At 38.4% G+C, this 19,000-nt stretch overlaps 1 protein-coding gene across 1 annotated transcript in view; it reads left to right on the top strand.

The window, feature by feature from the left end:
* Positions 1 to 18,778, top strand: part of LOC106869704 (uncharacterized) — a 163,965-nt gene extending 145,187 nt beyond the window's left edge. Inside the window, exon 29 of the mRNA XM_089357990.1 lies at positions 14,263 to 18,778. Within this exon, the coding sequence (XP_089214116.1) occupies positions 14,263 to 14,360 (98 nt within the window). The 3' untranslated portion in view covers positions 14,361 to 18,778. The remainder of the gene's footprint in view (positions 1 to 14,262) is intronic.
* The last annotated feature ends 222 nt before the right edge of the window (positions 18,779 to 19,000 follow it).

Raw genomic sequence — 19,000 nt, 5'->3', positions numbered from 1 at the left:
GTCTGGCCATTACTCCCACCTCTTCCAACTTCAAACATGCTACCATCACCGTTGTCAAGGCAACAGTGGTATTTCAGTTTGTCCCACCCCATCCCATAACTTGCATGCATGTGGTCAGTCCTGGCTCGTTCTGGCTTATAACTAATCTATATAACGTAGTTGTAGTGTGGCCCCTGATTCTTCCTCTTTCTTCTGCCTTGTAGAGGTCCTTTGACCAAACACACTGCTTCGTGTATTGTCTCTTTCCATCTTTCTATCTCTCTCTCTCTCTCTCTCTCTCCCCCCCTTTCACTTTTCATGTAGAGAACTATATGTGATGTGCATATGATACTTTTATATATATACATATTAGATGTGTATGCCTCTCTCGTGGAGATAGATTAGATCAATAGATATAGAGATTGAGGTAGACAGATAGAGAGATGTGTGTGTGTTTGGACAAACAAACAGAAGAAAATGTACTCAATACAAGTGATAGTTTGTTTGGTTGAAGCTGAAAATTCATTTCATCCCTCCTCTGAGTTTCTCATCTCTGGTCCATTTATTTCAAGCAACAAAGAGATGAATGAAGAGGTCAGGGCTTTGAAACGAGACAAATGAACCAAAAGTTGGGGCCATTTCAATTGAATAAATGGTGCTTTGTTTAACAGTTGAGAGGAGTTCTGTATAGAAATGATTTATCTTTTGTTTTTCTCCTTAATATAGTTATTGGTGGACAATGTCTGATGGAGGAATTACTACTATGTCGGTATAGGGTGTTGTTTTGATGATCCTCTTGGCTTGTGTGGGTGGTAGTCTGTCAAGTCTTTAATAAATATCTGTTATGTCTGCATTTTGAGACCAACTCTTATTTTATCATATAACATTTTGACAAGTTGCAACAGAATATTACATTATATCTTTTTCTTTTTTTTTTATGTGGGAAAGGGTTTGTTAAAATATGGCTTTTGCAGTCTCAACTATGGACTAAATTATGGAGTGATGTCATCTCTATTCTCACTTTCCAGATGTACTGGATTTGAGAGATAGAATATATGTTCTCTATATCTTAAGTAATAAGAATGTTGCTATGGCCCTTTTTTTTTATATGCTCTCTATTAGCCTTATATAGTGCTTTGGTACCATCTGAGGATGTACTTTTAGTTTTATATGCTAAGGTGTTTTGGGGACATTTGTCATTAAGTGGATATACCACGATGTTGCTGAAATTGAACTTTTGTTGATTGGTTCAGTGTGTTCCTTGTTCTGTTATTTTCTGTTACAGTGAAATATTTTAATTGCGATGCTTTCCATGCAGCTATAACTAACTTTTACATTATTGTTATTAAAGTGATTGTTATATTTATTGATGATAGACTTGTTCTTCTATCAATATGTGTAATTCTGTAGCTGTATTGTATATTACACTACTGCTAAAAAGTGTGTATCTCTGATTTTAGACAAGATACACTGTTCCCATGTTTGTTGTAAGAGGAAGCTAAAAGGGTTGGCATAGGGAAGGGTGTCCAGCCATAAAACCAATGATGAAAATAGGACTTACTCCATTACATTCTAATTTTCTTTGAAATTAGTTATTGTAGTGAATGATTCTTTAGTCACCCCCGATGGTGATCTTTTTTAAAATATAAAAGTATTAAATATACATCTTAATCTTTTTCTGTTTTTTTAATATATCCATGCTGTGGCCTTTCATATGGTGATAGACTGCCAGCCTATATCTCTGTGTCTATACTGGACAAATTGGTGATTTTATATTTTTTAATATATCTAACACACATGCACACACACATAAGTATGTGTGTGTGTGTGTATATATATATATATATATAAAGCTGGCAGAAGTGTTAGGACACTGGGCAAAATGCTTAGCAGTATTTCATTCGTCTTTACGTTCTAAGTTAAAATTCTCCCAAGGTTGACTTTGCCTTTCATCCTTTCAGGGTTGATAGAATAAGTACCAGTTGAACACTGAGGGAGGGGTGGGTTGATGTAATTGATTTAACTACTTCTGGGTCAGAGTATAAAAAAAACTGCTCCCTTCTGTCAAAGCATTGGGATAGAGTAGACTTATCAAACCAGTATGATCTTGAGTTCAAATTCATAGCCTTCACATCAAAATGCAGTTGGTGAAGAGAACCTGCTGAGCCATTCGTCCTATTGACAATGGAACATAGGCAATCCGCTCCAATCCAATAGATCTAACATATACAAACTGTTAAATTCACAGACATCAATGCACCATTGAAGTTCCCCTTGGGGTATGGCAACTCATCACTTTCCTTTTTTGTCAAGAATCTCCAGTGAATACACACTAAGACCACACACCTAGAAGTACTGTACACATCACCGATACCTATGTAGTGTACATCTCATCTACGCACCTATACTACCAACAAGCTCAATGATTTTCTTTCTTTTTGTTTGTAAATGAAAACTGATTCTTTAATAAATATTGTGTGATGTGTGTATATATCATGCATGTACAGCGTGTGTGTGTGTGTGTGTGTGCAATGACAGAAGCAGGACCTTATTTATGTTCCACCTAGAAACTGAAAGAAGCCTGTTGTGGGTGTGTGGTGTGTCCCATTGTCTTGACATAGCATGATTCATTTCCAATCAACCATGAAAAAAGCATGTTTGCCCATGGGGAAAATAATACTTCTCTTGGGAAAAACATGAGGATTGGTAACAGGCAGAGTGTCCAGCCATAGAAAATTTACAATCCACTTCAAGGAATTGTTTGGCCCATGATGGAAAAAAGTGGATGTTAAAATATTATATAAGGTTGGTGTTTTGCATTGGCAAGACTTACATTATGTGGTGCAATCGATAAAAAGAATACGGTGAACTTGCTGTGAGGAGTAGAAAATCCAACATTTTGTACCCAATTCTTCTTCGGGGTAAAAGATAAGAAATTAATGGAAGATAGCAGAGTTTTACATCCTCTTAGGTGCAGCCAGATTTTTCTTAAACTTAAACAATATAAAACTCTGCTGTGACTCATTGATTTTCCTCTCCTCATGGCAAGTTCGTTGCAGTTTTTTTTATCAAGTGCATTACACTATATATGCATGTGTATACACACATGCATACATACACACACATGCACTCATATTGTGCCTATAGTATGTATGTTTTGCATGTATGGGTTGTATTTTCTTTGTTTTTGTTTATTCTATGCATATGGGTGCATGGCTATGTGGTTGTAGTTAAGATCACTTCCCAATGCTAAAGTGTCTGGTTCGATCCCACCACATGGCACCTTGGGTAAGTGTCATCTACCATAGCATCAGGGGGTTGTAAACCTTTTACGTAAAATTGGGCAGATAGATACTGCCCTGGTGATTTGTGGGCCAGCCATTGTATCAATGATTCTGACTGTGGAATACACAACTATTTACATACAGTTATACTAATTTTCCACTTGATTATTACTTTAATGGTACATGTGGCTATGGAATACTCTACCACTTATACAATCAAGTAGCAGTTCCTTTGGACTGAGCAATCAATCAGGCAATCATCAAAATCAAAGATCCATTCATATGATCTATATTACATATGTATATATTTTACAGATATATGCATGTTTTTGTAGCATGTATGTGTATGGCCTGGGTGTACATATAAGTTAGTGTATGTGTGCACGCATGTATGTTTGGTACTATATATATATATATATATATATATAATATAGCATGGATACTTTTTTATGGTGCCACATGAAAAGTACTCAGTACATTCTGTAAAGTGGTTGGCATTAGGAAGGGCATCCAACCATAGAAATCATGCCAAAACAGACAATTGGAGCCTGTTGTTGCTCTCAGCGGCTTCCCAGCTCCTGTCAAACTGTCTAAGTCTATGCCAGCTTGGAAAATGACATTAAATGATGATGATGATATAAGGGTATGTACAAGCCTGTACATATATTTATGCATATCTTCAGTATCTCTCATTGAGAATGCAACAAGAAATTAAAAATTATTCAATCATAACTATGTCCAAGGAAAAAAGTATTTTGAATATCATGCAAAACACACAGACACACAGACACACTTGTATATGCATGTAAGTATGCAATGAATGTATGTATGTATTGTATTATATAAACGGTTGACAGTTTACTTTGAGTCTTGCCTCAAGTTGGGCAACTCACTACTGCGTATCCACTCTACTGGATGTATTGAGTTCTATATCAGATAATGCTTGCACTATATAAAATATATTTTAACACACACACACACACACACGCGCGCGCGCACTATATGTATTTCATAATATGTTTCGCATATGCTTTTCTGCATTGGACAGATTCACAACACAGTCTCATTTTCCATTGCATCATCTTTAAGACACCAGTTTCTAAGATAGCTATGACCATGCCATTGCAGTTCTTCTTTGGTTTATCACTACTAAAAATAGCTCCCCCCATGAGTCTCGTCATTTACCTTTGAAACAGTCTTTCATTACTGATTCAGTTTTCTCAAACTATTAGCTACTCTGTTTATCTGTTACATCTAAACCATTGATTTCCTAACAACAGATACTTCACTATGAAATAGTACCTCTTACACACTGTTAGAAAGTGGCCATGTTTACCTTTTTCACACAAAACCATTCTTCTTTCAACCAAATATGTTTACAATTCTTACAACCAGGTGCCACTCTCTGTTAGTACCAGGTGTCGTTCCCCGGTTACGACCAGGTGCCGTTCTCCTGTTACAACCAAATAGTTATTAAATCACAGCAATTTTTGTGTACCCACAACTTTTGTGTCCTCAACCTTTCAATGATTGACTTAAAGGTAGAAATGACTCGCTTCTTCCATTCACTGCTATTATTGACCCTCCCACTTTCACTCCCACCCTTACACAGGCTCTATACATTCCTCTCCTTCCCCCCCCCTCAGAGGGGGACACTTTCTCAGTGACATTTTTATAACGGCCAATCCAACAAACATGATCATGCATTTGTGTGGATGCCGACCCACAATAGAATCTATGCATGTATGTGTGCATGAATTCCTGTATCTGTGTGTGTGTATATATATATATATATATATATATATATATGTGTGTGTGTGTGTGTGTGTGTGTGTGTGTGTGTGTACTGTGAATATAAGCTATACACCCATTACTACACTGCTAATTAGTTAATTATCATATGTATAATTTCAGATTTATTGTCTACTGCTTTTTTATTATTATTATTATTTCTATTATTATTATCATTATTATTATATATTTGCTTTTTACTCACCGTTCACCCACATCCAGGAAAGAGGGTAACCAACCCTCCATAGTAGGCAAGTGTGTATTTTGTCATCTCTCTCTCTCTCTCTCCCTCCCCACTCTCCTACTGCACACACACACACAAACACTCTCTCTCTTTCTGTTGTCCTCTTCCTCCTCCTCATCCTTACTGTGTACACAGTATATATATATACATTACTACACAACTGTGTACATGTTGCTGTGTCTGCACACTAACACATGCACGTACACATTGTACATGGATGCACACACACGTCCACACATCCACATTGACTCTCCCACAAACACACACACAATGTTCACCCACATATGCACACACGTGCACATCAACATGCATACACACATCCACACCCACACATGCAAGCATCCACATGTCACAACAGCAACTATCAATCCCAGACATCCTCCCCCCCCCTTCCACTTCTTTTTTTAAAAAATAAAAACTTCTGACTCTACAGAGGGGCTGTGATTCTGCTTGCAAACCCTTCATACTTGTTACTAGATAAAAGGCTGCCCTTCTTCAGTGGAGAGCTGCTCTTTTATGAGGGCCACACACAAGGTGGATTTATTTTGATGGTGTTTATGAATTATCTTTATTAATTTCAAGTTTTCCTCCTTTCCATCTCTACTCAATGTTTCACTCACTCTTACCACCTTCATTCAGCGGCGACAGTGAGTGAAGGTGCTAAGAGTTTCACCTGTTTTATTCATCACTCCCCTCCCTCACTCTACTCCATATTGCACTCGTTTATCATGTCCATGTCACTCATTCTGGTCTCCTACCACTCATCCCTTATTCATCTGTAGATATTCTGTGACACGCACTCAAAACTTCTATCTTTGTTGTTGTAAACCACTTTCGTGCACACTCTGCTCTGCACTGTATCTACACCGTCATCTTCACTGCACCCATTTGTGGCCTAAACACACACACTCTGCACTTTGATAACCCATGGTGGGATTTAGGACAGTCTTCCTTCTGAGACATGTCTCAACTACATTATATCTTTCACCTCTCTGTTGCCATCCTAATATTTAACCAACAGTTTGCCCAACGCTTGGGAAATGCAAGTACAAGACTGCTCTGCCTGGCGAAACTGCACCAACAGAGGTACCACCTCCTACAAACAGAACAGGATTGCAGGGCACAAAGAAAACAGTAGTCCAGAACCAGCTCCTTGCCTTCAGCCATGACAGACCATCCATACCTGACCTTCCTCTGAGCCTTCTGAGTATGCGTTGGACTGATTGGCCACAGACAGACACCCCCACCTCATCATCTTGTCCCATGTGATGTCCTATTTATATACATATATACTTACCACATTATGTTCCTGGTGAATCTAATCTGTAGAAACCTACTTTTGATGGTCATTATCATTATCATTACCTCCGCCTTAGCGAAGGTGGAGATATTGTTTTCAGTTGTGTTTGTTTGTTTGTCCGTAGACAAGATATCTCAAGAACTGCTGGATGGATTTGAATGAAACTTTCAGAGATGTTTGGCCTCGTGACTGGCACAAACTTATTAGATTTTGTGATTGATCTGGTACCAGACAAGGATTCAGGATTCCTTTTTTTTTTTTTTTTACTTAACCTTTGAGAGCAGTCGGGTTCCTTTTTAGTATTCTCATTTGTGAAACCAGTCAAGTTTATTTCAGATATTCTCATTTTAAAAATCACCTCTAGCTATTCGTTGAGAGGACGTTGGTGTTGCCTTGGCGGAGGTTTGTGCTCTCTGAGTACTCTTTATTATTATTGTTATTATGATTATTTGATTGGCAGAACCGTTTGAGTGTTAGAGTTTATTTCTAGTGCTTTTGAATATGTCTTTACCTTTCATCCTTCTCATGTTGTTAAAATTAAATTACAGTCAGGTTATTGGGATTGATATTATTTGACGGTTTCTCCCTAGAAAATACCTTGCCTCATGCTTCAGGCCTTTCTGCTTAGCACAAGGTATTCAACTCACAATCCTGGCTTCTGTGTGTTGAGTATTGAGTCCTACAGCAATGTTTCACCCTCCATTCCACTCAAATTGATACGTTTACTACTTTTATTTTTTTTTCCCCCAGGCATCAGGACCTTTGTTCTAATTGGGGATTCAAAACAGGGTTTATATGATGCCTTTGGTGGAAGCAATGAGGTACACTCATTGAAAATTCAACAAATAATTACACTTTGTCTTCTGCATTATTTTTGCCATCAACATCAAGTTTAAGGCGATCATAAGGCAGCATGTTGTGTCCTTGAACAAGGCACTTTATTTCACATTATTCCAGTCCACTCAGCCAGCAAAAATGAGTCGTACTTGTACTTCAAAGGGCCAGCTTTGTCACATTCTGTGTCATGCTGAATCTCCCTGAGAACTACATTAAGGGTATGCGTGTCTGTAGAGTGCTCAGCCACTTTCACGTTAATTTCACAAGCAGGCTGTTCTGTTGATTGCATCAACTGGAACGCTCGTCGCTGTAACCACTGGAGTGCCAGTTAAGGTGGTGGAACGGGCAGAATCGTTACCATGCCAGGTAAAATGCTTTGTGGCATTTTGTCCATCTTTACATTCTGAATTAAAATTCTCCCGAGGTCGACTTTACCTTTCATCCTTTCTGGGTTGATAAAATAAGTACCAGTGAAACACTGGGGTTGATGTCATCAACTTAATCTCTCCCTTGAAATTGCTGGCCTTGTGCCAAAATTTGAAACCAATATTCAACAAATTTGCTTCCCAGTCACATTCTTCCAGGTCCAGTTCCACTGCATGGCACCTTCAGCAAGTATCTTCAACTATAGCCCCAAGTTGACTAAAGCCTTGTGAGTGGATTTGGTAGACGGAACTGAAAGAAGCCTGCTGTGTGTGTGTGTGTGTGCATGTGTGCACATGTGTGTCTAAGCATATGGTATACAAAACATCATAACTTAAAGTGCTGACTCTGAAATCTGTAGAAAATTTTTAGTTTATCACTTAAAACTGAAAATATTGCACTGCTAACACAAGAAGTAGGACATGATATTCACTTGTAAACCTTTAATATACTCTAGTATATTGTGGTTGCAAAGCGAAATACTGTGTTCTTGTTTGTAATTAATATATTATATTATATTGTGTGTGGATGCTTGTGTATACCCTTGTCTTGACATCATGTGATGGCTATAAACAAGCATATTGTTTGTTTCCAGTCTTCCATGAAAAATATGTCTGGCCACGTGGGAAATATTACCCTGCTTGGAAACAGGTGAGGGTTGACAACAGGAAGAGCACCCAGCCATAGAAAATCTGTCTCAGCAAATCTCATCTGTTCCATGCAGGCATGGAAAGCGAACATTAAATGATGATTTTATATATCATTATCATCGTTTAGCATCTGTTTTCCATGCTGGCATGGGTTAGATGGTTTGACTGGAACTGGTAAGCTGCACCTCATTTCAGTCATCCATTTGGCTTAGCTTCTGTGGCTGGATACCCTTCCAAGCACCAACCACTTTACAGAGTGAACTGGGTGTGTCTTACATGGTACTGGCAATGACCATCGTTCACTTAAATCACCAGAACTCTCTTTACACCATAGATATACACCATGGACATAGTCCTTCGTAGATAAGGAAAATGTTCATGCTGTAGTTGATATTGAATTCCGGGTAGAGGTAGGGGTCCACCAAGGTTCCGTCCTCAGCCCCCTATTATTTACCATAGTCCTCCAGGCAATCACAGAGGAGTTCAAGACAGGTTGCCCCTGGGAGCTCCTCTATGCTGATGACCTTGCCCTAATTGCGGAGTCACTATCAGAACTAGAGGAGAAGTTTCAGGTGTGGAAGCAAGGTCTAGAACTGAAGGGCCTTAGAGTCAACCTAGCTAAAACCAAAATCCTAATAAGTAGGAAGGTAGATAAAACACAAACCCCTTCAGGTAGATGGCCCTGCTCAGTATGTAGAAAAGGAGTAGGTAGTAACTCTATAAGATGTACCCGGTGCAAGCTATGGACACATAAGAGGTGCAGCAACATCAAAGGCAGGTTAACTAGCAAGTTAGTTTTTGTTTGTGGCAGATGTTCAGGTGCAATAAAGACTGCAAACAAACAGGAAACAACTTCTATCTCATTCCAGGGTGAAAAACTAGAGGTAGTCGATAGCTTCCGCTATCTGGGCGACCAAGTTAGTAGTGGGGGTGGGTGCGCTGAAAGTGTAGCTGCTAGAATAAGAATAGCCTGGGCAAAGTTTAGAGAGCTCTTACCCCTGCTGGCGACAAAGGGACTCTCACTCAGAGTAAAAGGCAGACTGTATGACGCATGCGTACGAACAACCATGCTACATGGCAGTGAAACATGGGCTGTAACTGCTGAGGACATACGTAAGCTCGCAAGGAATGAAGCCAGTATGCTCCGTTGGATGTGTAATGTCAATGTGAATACCCGTCAGAGTGTAAGTATCTTGAGAGAAAAGCTGAACATTAGAAGCATCAGTTGTGGCGTGCAAGAGAGACGATTGCGCTGGTATGGACATGTGGTGAGAATGGAGGAGGATAGCTGCGTGAAAAAGTGCCACACCCTAACAGTTGAGGGAACCCGTGGAAGAGGTAGGCCCAGGAAGACCTGGGCTGAGGTGGTGAGGCAAGACCTTCGTACATTGGGCCTCACCGAGGCGATGACTACGGACCGAGACCTTTGGAAATGGGCTGTGCGTGAGAAGACCCGGCAAGCCAAGTAAGATCGTTGCCAGTGCCCCTGGACTGGTTCTTGTGCGGGTGGCACATGAGATGCACCATTTTGAGCGTGGCCGTTGCCAGTACCGCCTGACTGGCTCCTGTAGGATTTTCGAGCGAGATCGTTGCCAGTGCCCCTGGACTGGCTTGTGCGGGTGGCACATAAAAGACACCATTTCGAGCGTGGCCGTTTTCGTGCGGGTGACACGTAAAAGCACCCACTACACTCTCTGAGTGGTTGGCGTTAGGAAGGGCATCCAGCTGTAGAAACTCTGCCAAATCAGACTGGAGCCTGGTGTTGCCATCCGGTTTCACCAGTCCTCAGTCAAATCGTCCAACCCATGCTAGCATGGAAAGCGGACGTTAAACGACGATGATGATGATGATGATGATGATGATATATGGTTAGTGTGTTACACACCAGACGGTCAAGGCCTAGCAACAGTATAGGCACAGATATTGGATTGCCAACATGTGATGTTTGATGGCAGAAAAAGTCCAAGTTGTCATCTGCAGTAAACCTTCCTCACCACTTTAATATTTTCTTGGGCTGCAAGCTTGGCAGAATTGCTAGCATGTCAGACAAAATTCTTAGCGGTATTTCGTCTGCGTTACGTTCTGAGTTCAAATTCTGCCAAGGTCGACTTTGCTTTCATCCTTTCGGGATCAATTAAATAAGTACCAGTTATGCACTGGGGTCGATGTAATCGACTTAATCTTTTTGTCTGTCCTTGTTTGTCCCTTCTGTGTGTCCCCCCCCCCCCCCCCGTGGGCAATAAAGAAATAAATATTTTCTTGTTTCCTTTTTCTGTATGAATACTAAATTAAAGCATTAGATAAGGTGGCGTACCAACCTATATTATATGCATTCATCAACATATCTTACATCTGATATAATAATCGCCAGTGTTAAATAATTTTGCATTTCTATTTCGATTCATCACAGCTGATTGCATACACAAACCTAGCGCACGTACGTGCACAGAGTTCCCCCTAAGGGGCCTGTGAGGTTTCCTTTGATCAAGTTCAGTACAGAATTATCCATTCTGCCGTGTCCTTCACTCATTCTACTAACCATTTATATTTCTCTCTTTGTATCTCTTTCTCTATTGTTCAGTGTTGGGTTTATTGCAGGAACATTACTTTGATTCTGCTCTGGAGCTGTCTATAAAATGTTGTTGGCTTTCTGCTTAAGCTGCATGCTATGCTTTTTGTTGGTGGGTTTTTTTCTTTGGCTTTTTTTTTTTTGGTTTATTTGTTTTGTTTTTTTGATTCTAGCTTCATAGCAGCATAGGTGCTCTTTGTTGCTTACAAAAATAACATGTCTACATATTAGCCAGTCATTCTTTATGATAAGCTGTCATTGTGGTGTCTACAATCAAGGCAGTAACCATTGGTACCAATAAAACACCCGGTACTCCCTGTGAAGCAGTTGGCATTATGAAGAGCATCCAGCTGTAGAAACCATGTCAAAGCTAGCAATAACCTTCAGTGCAGCCCTTGCAACTCACCAGGTCCTGGTAAATGTTGATTTCTTCATTAGGAAGTACCTCCGTAGAAAGTGATTGCAATCAGTCGGGCGTCTTAACATTATCTCTGTATATCTTGTTTATGAAGGGTTGTGTGTGTGTGATGTGGATTACTGCATAAATATTTGGCTATATATTCTGCCTGTATGTCTGTGCACACCTTTCAGTGCCATGTATGCCAGGTCTGCAAATCTAACGGAGGCCTCAAAAGACATTTTAAGAGCCACTAAGATCAGAACTTAACTGCAGCTCTTGGTGGTCCAAATCGGATATGCAATCTATGTGGGTGTCTTTTCAGAACATTGTCTGGTTTAAAAAGCCACATCAGATGCCATGATGGTTCTAAGGTGTAGGTACAGAAGGTGGTCAAACTCTGCATAAGGATTAGACAACCACCATTGGAGCCTGGTGTAGCCATCTGGTTCACCAGTCCTCAGTCAAATCGTCCAACCTATGCTACCATGGAAAGCGGACGTTAAACGACGATGATGATGATATATATATATATATATATATATATATATATATATATATATAAAATCCGTCTTGAATGGCACAACAATGCAGAGTGGACTATAATAACTGTTGTAATTTAATTATCCATAGTCTGATATAATATTTTGGAATACAAAAATTCCTTCTTCAGATATTGCTAGGAATTGATCGAGTCACTGCTATAATCGGTTTTTCAATGGTTACTGAAAACCAATTATAGCAGTGACTCGATTAATTCCTAGTGATATCTGAGGGCGGAATTTTTGTATTCCGAAATATTGTTATTATATCAGACTATGAATAATTAAATTATAACAGTTATTATAGTCCACTCTGCATTGTTGTGCCATTCAAGACATGTTATATTTCACAAACAATACACAATGCTTCAAGCAAACTACAATACTCTCCTATGTGTGTGTGTTTGTGTGCACAAGCACATCCTCAGCCATGTGGTTAAGTTCTCACTTAGCAATTACATGGCTTCAAAATCATTCCTATTGTATGATGCTGTGGGCAGATGTCTTCTATGGCTCGTCAGTGGAATCAGCAGATGGAAACTGTAGGAAGCCTGTCATATATATATGTATGTGTACCTGTGTGCTTGTGTCTTTCTGTTGGCTTGATGCTTGCACATTACACAAAAACCAGTGACCCTGTCTATACAGTGTTGTCTTTGTTTACATCTCCTGAGGAAGTGTGGCCATTGAGTTGTTCATTGTCTGAAGGATTGGGAGAAATAGCACTTCACTTGTCAACAAGTTATGGTTGAGAGCTAAGGTATCTGGCTGCAGAAAGACTGCCTCAAGAAGTTTCATTTGTTTCATGGTAGCATGGAGAAGTGAACATTAAAACAATGGTGACGATTGTATGAATGTACACACATCATGTGTATACAGTGTCAAAGTGTGTATCCTGTACACACTACGCACACACCAAACACATACACACCTGTTACAGCTTCAATATTGGAATGTGAAGACTGGACATCAAATACTTGAGTTAGCTGGCAATGACCAAGATTATGGAACAGACCTACTTCAATCCGACTGGCTGTGAATAAGTACAGTGAGGGGGGAAAATACAGACCAATGACCCCAGTCCTTTTAGTTGTAAATAGATACTACGGAAATGATGCTGCAATGTGTAACTGTCCTGTGCTGGTTTGCAGCTCTTGGTTCTGGTTCAAATTCTTGTATGGAGGCTGTTTGATGTTGCACAAGAATTTCTCAGGCTTAGATTAATTTCAGATTTAACACAACCACCTAGATCTACTCCTGCCCAACTTCAAGGGATTAAATGCTATGAAATTTGTGTAGTTGTTTCATATCCTGATTTCTCTCCCACTCTAAACACACACACACGCACACACACTGCAACAGGAAACAAATGTGGTTTGGCATGTTTTATTAGTCTGCCTGCGTTAATATGGGTTGAATAGTTCTGCAATTTCAAATATTTACCTGGATTGTGGCAGTAAATGTCTTGTTTGATTTGTCAGATGTTTTTCTTTTTTTTTTAATTCTATTTTCTTTGCTTGTTACGTTTTTGTTTTTTTGTTTTTTTTATGGATTGTTGCATGACTTTCAATAAAACTTCTCCCCTCAACAGTGAAATCTGGGGAGAAGGGTTGTCTGGTTGTTCTTTTGAAGTTGTTGATTTTCAGACAGGGCTCTAGCTTGGCCTTAGCCATGGTGGCTAAACCAAACTTTTTAATCTATGCCATAATTGTTCTAAATAATATTATAACTTACATCAGACAATATTCTTAAATTGCAGTCAGCTATTTTAAAATAACCAACCATGAAAACGTTTTCTTCTATCAAGAGTCAATAAATTCCAGACATTTATTGGTGGATTGTTTCAATCAATCTTATGACAGAACTTGTAGAGCACTGGTGAAAATACCTTGTGGTGTTTAGTCATACAGTCTGAGTTTAAAACCCAAGGTCGATTTTAATCAATTACAACCTGCTCTCAAAAACTGAGGTTTGTCTTGAATTAGTTGTTGATTTTCTTGTGGTGATGTGGCAGGAACTGATCCATTACAAGCATTTTTTGCTGCAGGATGCCTGCTGTAACAAGGAGATCTATTTACCCAGTCACCTCCACCTCAAGTAAGTGGAGGTGGGGAGATCATTATTATAAATTTGTTGTTTTCATCTCCTCCTTAACTATTTTGATATTTGTTTCTGCAATGAATGTTGAAATATTTCATATCTAATCTAATTATCACTTTCTTTCTCTCTCTCTTTGCAAACTCTAGTGCTTCCAAGGACTGCTGGTAGCGCCGACAGCCTTGGAGAGATGCTAAATGATGGACGAGATCAATCCTACCAAAGTTCGGACTCTGAGTTCTACTGACCAATCATTTCTTTTTTTTTTTTCTTCTAAATCTGCAATTTTTTTCCTGAAGTGGGTGGGGTGGGGGTCTCATTTTTTTCTCTCTTTTTATTTTTATTTTTTTTATTAAAAATCTACTCTTTGTGTTCATCTCAACACCAACAATAACAACAATATCCTTGCACTTCCTTGCCCCACATTTTGTTGTTACAAATTTTTGCCTCAATTTTAAACAGATGGATACTAAAATGAAATAAAACTGCTGTTAGTGAATCCCTATTGTTAACAAGAACTACATTGTCAATAAGAAGTGGCAGCAGCAGCAATAACGACAACAATGCCCTTTACCAAGTGGAAAATGAGAGAGAGAGAGAGAGAGAGATCCAGTTACACTGAACGTAAGAGAAATCTTCCCTACCCCCATCTTATTACTTCCTCTTACATTAATGTTTCAATGGTGATTAACAACTAATAATGATACCATAGTGGTGTGTATGTACATGTGTACATTTATATATATATATATATATATATATGTATATACATACACATATATACTTTATTTGTGGGTAAACAAGACTACTAATAGTTATTAACCCACAAATGATGAATATTTGTCCACCAATGCAGTGTTATGCACTCATTCTCATTGTTTGAAATTAGCATATATATATATATATACATATATATATATATATATATATATATAATAATAATAATAATAATAATAACAACAATACTAATATAGATCCATACTCACACAGACACTACCTCAATAACATTATGTAACTTATACTGCTTTCTGTCTTCAGGAATTCTTTTATAATTAAGCAGCCATGTCTGGTGCAGATATATGCATGGTTCTCACCCTAACTAACCTTTACATTCACACCAACCTCGTGTTGTTCCTCTTTACTGCTAGAGCAGGAAATATGGGATAAGAGCCACAACACGCTCTTAATAGTTGAGTCAATCAGTGTATTTCTGGAGTTTGGTTTTGTTGGGAGTTTTTGTTGTTGTTTTGTTTCTCTCCCCAGATTAAAGCTAGTATAAGATGCAGGGTTGCAGCTTTGTGTGCACAAATATGCATAGCACTATATACAAGCTTATGCAATTGTATATACATGTATACATAGGATACACATTAATGAATGTTTAAATATCAAGCAAGAGAAAGAGAGGTAGCCATAATTTTTGTGTATGTGTGTATGTAGGTTTTTTTATAAGTATGTAGATATATTTATGTGTGAGTTTGTTCATATGGGACCTCATTGAATCTACCGTTTAAGTGGATGTTGTGATGTGTATTATTGGTGGAAGGAAGTGGGTGTTCTTAGATAATTCAGCTGAAAAGATGGATTAATAAGTATTTCCTAATTGAGTGTACTGATGGCCCAAGTTGACAGTGGTACAGGGACAACCATCCAAAAAGAGCTAGCAGCTTATATCTTACCGTTTCCCTTGCGTTGTGTCCATAGCCAACTCATTTAACTGTTAACAATGTGTATAGTCTGTTGTGTCATAAGGCAGCTGGAACACAGTAATATTGGAGACTGTTTCAACTGCCTGCAGCACCCAATTCATCAAGAACACATCTAAGATCTAGAGAATGTAAAGTTGCCTCCCCTTTGGTAAAGGCTGCAAGCTCCATGGTGATGACTTAGAGTACTGTGATACAAACTTGTGGCTCTTTGGTTCATGTCTGCTGCAGGGATTTTATTTTTTTCTTTCCATTGTTTCTTCACAAACTTCACAATATTCTACATAGTTCACTTAAGTCGTTGTCATTTGAATGTTACTTTCCAAACATTGGTGTCCTGACCAGGGGATATTTACTACATCTTATATAATACTTAAAAACTTCAGCTGGCTGAATAGATAAGGTACAGAACTACCAGACTGTAGTTAATTTGAAATCCACTTGAAGTGTTTCAGTATGTTTCTAAACACTTCTACATTACCACCCTTCACACATACCTAAAGAAGGGGGCTTATACATGGAGATTAAACTTGCTATAAATAGCAGTCACATTTTCACACAAATCATTCTCTACACATCAAATTAGATGTCTATATAAGATAATGCAGTTTTTGGTATATTATGTCTTAAAAACAGACAGAATGCTACAGCTGGACTGTTTTTGAGAAGTCTACTCACTTAAAGATAACTGTGGCTGCTAAACCCCTACCACCGAATTGTCAATAGGAATAGGTGTTCTTGTCCAGGTTAAGATTTATCTCATTTGCTTCATGTTACAAATCCAGCAGCACAGTTGGAGAAGAGGAAGACTTTTACCTTTGGTTTTCACCTTATATTTAAGCTGTCAACAATTATTGAATCTTAGGTGAGACTCACAATGGAGTACTGCTATATCTGTGAGGATGTCATTGTTAGAGATGCAGATATCCCAGAGCATTTGACTTCATTGTGAAGTCACTCACAGATAGGCTCCAACCTCAATCCCACAGACATGCCATTTGTGTGTGTCTCTGTCTCTCTCTCTCTCTCACTTTTCTACCACTGCTTCTACAGTAATCTCTGCTCTTTGGATTTGGCTGGTCTCCTGCCACCGCCACTCTAACACTCAACTAAATCATCTCTCCTCTTATCACTCGACACTGTGTCCCGTCTTTCCTCCCCAGAACGCACGTCTTTCCTGCAGTCTATGTGGAATGTCAACAGCATCAATCTCAAATGACTCAGAGTGCCTGTGGGGGCAGGCCATGAGTACTGACCCTTCATCCAGAGCTAGCAAAGAAGAAAAATACCTTTTTATACTGTCTTTAGGTGTGCATAATTATGGGATGTGGAACTTCTGCAATTATTTATTGACCCAGTGAATAAGGATTTTAGCTCCAATATCTCCTTCGCCTCCCATAAATTTGTATGTTGTATATATGTCATCCATATGTAATAACTGAATAACTGCCGACAACTACATCAATAACAAAACTGAAAAACATGTCCCCTTTCCCTGCTTCCTGAGGTTGGTGATTAAAAATATACATACATATATATATATATATATATATATATATATATCTCAGTGGTAATACAAAATTTAATTAAAAGTATAAAATATAATTTTAAATGCCTTCCTCCCCAGATACCTGGAAAAATAAAACCTGTGATAGAGAATGCTTGATTTTATTCCTGGGGAGGTCTAGATTCATTTCTTTCTCTCTCTCTCTCTCTCTCCTCCCACCACCATATCCACCACCTCAACTCTCGTTGCCCGTTCCTTTGCTAAGTATCTGTTCCCTCTCATCCATTGTCATTGCTGTCTATTCAGAGAAACTAGCTTCCAGTTGGTATCACAGGGACATTTTTAGCTGTGTCAGCTGGGCCTTGTGTTGTTACATTTGTCACTGCTTTCTGCCTGTTCAACAGCTATTTATGTGATTGACTGTCAATTGTACCAGACACAAAGTTCTGGTGCAACTAACAGTCTCATATGTTAACAACGGTGAAAACACTACTGAGTTTAAATGGCCTCCTGGAACAATGTTCAGTGGGTACACACACACACACACACACACAAATACACTGTATTGAAGGTCTGTACTAAAAGAGTTCAAAACCTCTCCTTGATATAGCTAGGACATTGTCCTATTGGTATATACAGAACAATGGTTCTTACTGTCATGTGCCATTACATCTATATTCTTCCTTCTCACCCCACTCGGCAAACACACACTACATGTGTAGAATACTTTTCAGGAGGCCATGTGTCATGTGATATAAAATTTTTAATTTTTTTGTTTCAATTTTTTTTTCGGGGTACTTTTTTAAAAAACAAATTTGCAGATTTTGGGGAGGGTTATCTTAAAATATTGCTGTGAATCCCTCATATTAAAAGAAAACCAATTGACTGTCAATGACTGAAGATATTCAAATCTTTTTTTTTTAAAACCCGTTTGCCGCAAGGTTAAACTTAGGGATTTCATTGGTTTTTTTTTTTTTTTTTTAACTCTGATGGAACTTATCAAAAGTCTATTTAAAAACAAATCTAAGAAACAGAACAAAACTACTTTCCCAACTGTTTTGGATATCAAAAATTCTTTTTTCTTTTTTTTTTTTAAAGGAGGGGTGGGAATCGTGGACAGTCTGTCATCTATTGTCAATCAATGGTCTTCTTCTCTCTTGGAGAGCCGTTCATTCCAGTTTGACATGTCCAGTCAATCACAGTTCTTCTATGATCTTGGCTGTCAAACATAAATACATTGTCGGAATTTTTCATCTACTCAAAAAAAAAAAAAAAAAAAATATTCATAGTTTATTATTAATAGTAAAGTGGAGACTAAGGGGAACATTTCAAACAAACGTTACTTCACCCTTTTTTTTTTTTCCAATAATAATTATTTTGTCCTTACTCCCACCCCATTCCCCATATAACTGCGATTTTCTTTGTTGAAAGAATAAAATGTGACAAACACTACCATTTCGCTTGGTTTTTCTTTATAAATGCCTATTTTTGATCAAATGTCTGATTTTCTCTTTGAATATTTACAACTTTTGACTTATTGTGTGTTTGTTGGAAGTGTAAAATATGGTTGTGATTAAGATAGCAAACAACCGAAAGGTCAACACATTATATTCTGTCACCAACATTGTATTCTTTTCACAGCCATGATAGCTACCTCTCAGATGACCCACCAGT

Source organism: Octopus bimaculoides, chromosome 9 (assembly GCF_046866305.1).
Source record: "Octopus bimaculoides isolate indiv1 chromosome 9, ASM4686630v1, whole genome shotgun sequence".
NCBI lineage: Eukaryota > Metazoa > Mollusca > Cephalopoda > Octopoda > Octopodidae > Octopus > Octopus bimaculoides.
This window is presented reverse-complemented; position numbering and strand designations above follow the sequence as displayed.